At 71.7% G+C, this 3,346-nt stretch overlaps 1 protein-coding gene across 1 annotated transcript; it reads left to right on the top strand.

The window, feature by feature from the left end:
* Positions 1–346: 346 nt before the first annotated feature.
* On the top strand, positions 347–3,346 carry CHRNA10 (cholinergic receptor nicotinic alpha 10 subunit). The gene is made up of 5 exons (XM_074533246.1): positions 347–830; positions 1,084–1,229; positions 1,530–1,684; positions 1,936–2,468; positions 2,570–3,346. Exons 1-5 carry the CDS (start codon positions 449–451, stop codon positions 3,052–3,054), a joined length of 1,701 nt encoding a protein of 566 aa, XP_074389347.1. The 5' UTR covers positions 347–448; the 3' UTR covers positions 3,055–3,346.

The raw sequence follows: 3,346 nt of genomic DNA, 5'->3' as shown, positions 1-3,346 counted from the left end.
GCTGCTCCTGCATCCCTGGCAGTGCCCAAGGCCAGGCTGGACACTGGGGACAGTGGGAGCTGTCCCTGTCTCTGGCCGGTGGCACGTTCAGGTGACACTGGCTGTGTGCAGGGGCCGGGTCACTGCGGCTTCGCCTCCTTCCATTACTGTAATTGGGCCTGAGCGGCCCGGCCCGGGCGGCACGGGCTGGGATGAATAATTCACCGCTGGAAACAAAACCTGCGGCCTCAAAACCGCTCGGCATCTGCCGCCGGGGCTCGGCGTGGGAACGGTGCCAGGAGGCGCCGGGGGAGCGGAGCCTGCGGATTCCCCGGGGCTGCAGCTGGGGATGCTCCCGCACCCCCGAGCCCGGCGCCTCTGCCCCTCAACCTCCCGGGTTTTCCTCCCACCGAACGGGAACGATCTGCCCCTTCCCATCGCTCGCTCTTTCCCAAGCCCGGAGAGCGGGATGTCCCTTGCTGTGCCGGGCGGTCACTCCGCTCCGGGGCTACACCACCCGCCCTCAGTTCCGCGGTGTCCCGGTGTCGCGGGTGCGGTGTCCTCGCTTGGGGACACAGCACCGACAGGCACCGCGTGGATGCCACCAGCGCCCCAAGCCCATCCCCGAGGGGGCTCGGCTGCACCCGGAGCCCGTCCCGGCCCCTGCTCGCTCCCAGCCGGGCCCGCGGGGGTCACCCACCGTAACCCCTCGCCGTGGGTGCCTGGGGCCGTGCCCCCCCGCCCTGTCCCTGACGTCAGCCGCCCCCCCGTGTCCCGCACCCGCGGCGGGATGGAGCCCGGAGCTCGCCTGTGCCTCGCCCTGTGCCTCGCCGGCCTCCTGCCGGCCCCGGGTGAGCGGGGGGGCTCCAGGGGCGCGGACCCCCTCCCCCGGTTCTCCCCCGGTCCCTGGGGCAGCATCGCCCCGCGCACCGGGAATCCCGGGGCCGGGGGCTCGGGCTGGGCGCTCGGGGGATCCCGGGGGTCCCGTCGGGCTCCCCGTCCCCCCCCAGCTGCCGGAGGGTCCCGCGGTCGGGTCCCGGGGATCCCTCGGGAGGGCTCCGGCTGCAGCCCGGCCCCTCCGAGCCCCGCTCCGGGTGTCCCCAGGCTGCCGGGCGGCGCCGGGAAGGTTCGCCTACAAACTGCTCCACGACCTCTTCGCCAACTACTCCAGCGCCCTGCGCCCCGTGGAGGACACGGACCGGGCTCTCAACGTCACCCTCAAGGTCACCTTGGCCCAGATCATCGACATGGTGAGCGCCGGGCACGGCCCCGGCCCCGCGCCCCGCGCCCCGCACCGGCTCCGGCTCGGCCCCGCGCCGACGCTCATCCCTGAACCCAGCCCGGATCCGCCCCCAGAGCAGCCCGGGTGGCCTCGAGGCAGCTGAGAGCACTTTGCAGACAGCCCGGTTCCCCCCCAAAACCAGCACGGGCCCCCCGAATCCAGCCCAGCTCCGCGGGGCACCCGGAGAGGCCGCCGGGCTGGGTGCGGGCCGAGGGGAGCGGGGCGGCCGCCGGCTCCATTCCCCGCGCCCACCCTCTCCCCTCGGCAGGACGAGAGGAACCAGGTGCTCACCTCCTACCTGTGGGTCCGCCAGACCTGGCTGGACGCGCACCTCACCTGGGACAAGGACGAGTACGGCGGCATCGACATCATCCGCATCCCCAGCAGCTACGTGTGGCGGCCGGACATCATCCTCTACAACAAGTGCGTTGTGCTTGGTCCCCCCGGCTGCTCCCGGGGTTTGGGGGCCGCCTGGGGCTGGGGGCTGCGGGGGTGCTGCCAGCCCCGGGGGGAGCAGGAGGGTCCTGGAGGGGGACATGCAGGGATATGTGGGGCGGGGGGTGCTGGCAGCAGCCGGCTGTGCCTGGCACTGACCCCAGCAGCGAGGGGACAGCCAGGGGCTGCAAGGGGCACGGGGAGGGGATGCGGCCCCACGGGGACCCCTCCCTGCCCAGCGCCGACGAGCACTTCGGCGGCTCCATGGAGACCAACGTGGTGCTGCGCTCCGACGGGCACATCACCTGGGACTCGCCCGCCATCACCAAGAGCTCCTGCAAGGTGGACGTGTCCTACTTCCCCTTCGACGGGCAGCAGTGCCACCTCACCTTCGGCTCCTGGACCCACAACGGGAACCAGATCGACCTCCGCAACCAGCTGGACAGCGGCGACCTGACGGACTTCGTGGAGAACGTGGAGTGGGAGGTGCTGGGCATGCCGGCCACCAGGAATGTCATCACCTACGGCTGCTGCTCCGAGCCCTACCCCGACGTCACCTACACCCTGCTCCTGCGCCGCCGCGCCTCCTTCTACATCTTCAACCTGCTCCTGCCCTGCATCATGGTCTCCTTCCTGGCGCCCCTGGGCTTCTACCTGCCCGCCGACTCGGGGGAGAAGGTGTCGCTGGGGGTGACGGTGCTGCTGGCCCTCACCGTGTTCCAGCTGCTGGTGGCCGAGAGCATGCCGCCCTCGGAGAGCGTCCCGCTCATCGGTGAGCCCAGGGCCGGGCTCGGGGCTGGGCACGGGGGGCAGCGGGACACCCTGCGGGCTGCGGGACCCCCGTGCCCCCTGCCAGCGCCGCTGCCCCCGCAGGGAAGTACTACATCGCCACCATGACCATGATCACGGCCTCCACGGCGCTCACCATTTTCATCATGAACGTGCACCACTGCGGCCCGGGGGCCCGGCCCGTGCCGCCCTGGGCGCGCCGCCTCATCCTGCACCACCTGGCCCGCCTCTGCTGCGTCTACGAGGTGGGCGAGAGCTGCAAGAGCCCCCGGCGGGCACCGGGCGGGCGGGCAGCGCCGGGGGATGCCAGGGCAGCGGGGGAGAGCCCCGGGGAGCGGCGGGCGGGCACGGAGGTGCGGGGCTGCCCCTGGGACCACTGCCTGTGCCACCACGATGCCCTGCTGAGCAACGTCGGGTACATCGCCGGCTGCTTCCGCCGCCACCGCGCCAACCAGCGCCGCACCGGCGAGTGGAAGAAGGTGGCCAAGGTGATGGACCGCTTCTTCATGTGGGTCTTCTTCCTCATGGTCTTCCTCATGAGCGTGCTGGTCCTGGGCAACGCTGCCTGATGGCTGTGCGGGCCCAGCTCTGCGGCCCCCAGGGACGGCGGGGGCTGCAGGTGTCTCATGAGGGTGACACAAATGTCCCTGGTGCCCCCCATGGCTGCAGGGAGGAGCTGCTCCATCCCTGGGGAACGGGGGCCCAAGAGTGGGAGCCGCTGCTGCAGGGCTGGGGGGTCCCAGCCCCTGTCCCACTGTACCAGAGCGGGCACCCACACCCCCCGTGGCACCCTGCACCTGGGAAATGCACCAAACTGGAAATAAACCGTGGAAATGCACCAAACTGGAAATAAACCGTGGA

This window comes from Zonotrichia albicollis, chromosome 2 (assembly GCF_047830755.1).
Source record: "Zonotrichia albicollis isolate bZonAlb1 chromosome 2, bZonAlb1.hap1, whole genome shotgun sequence".
NCBI lineage: Eukaryota > Metazoa > Chordata > Aves > Passeriformes > Passerellidae > Zonotrichia > Zonotrichia albicollis.
The sequence above is the reverse complement of the archived record's forward strand: the minus strand, read 5'-3'. Positions and strand labels throughout refer to the sequence as shown.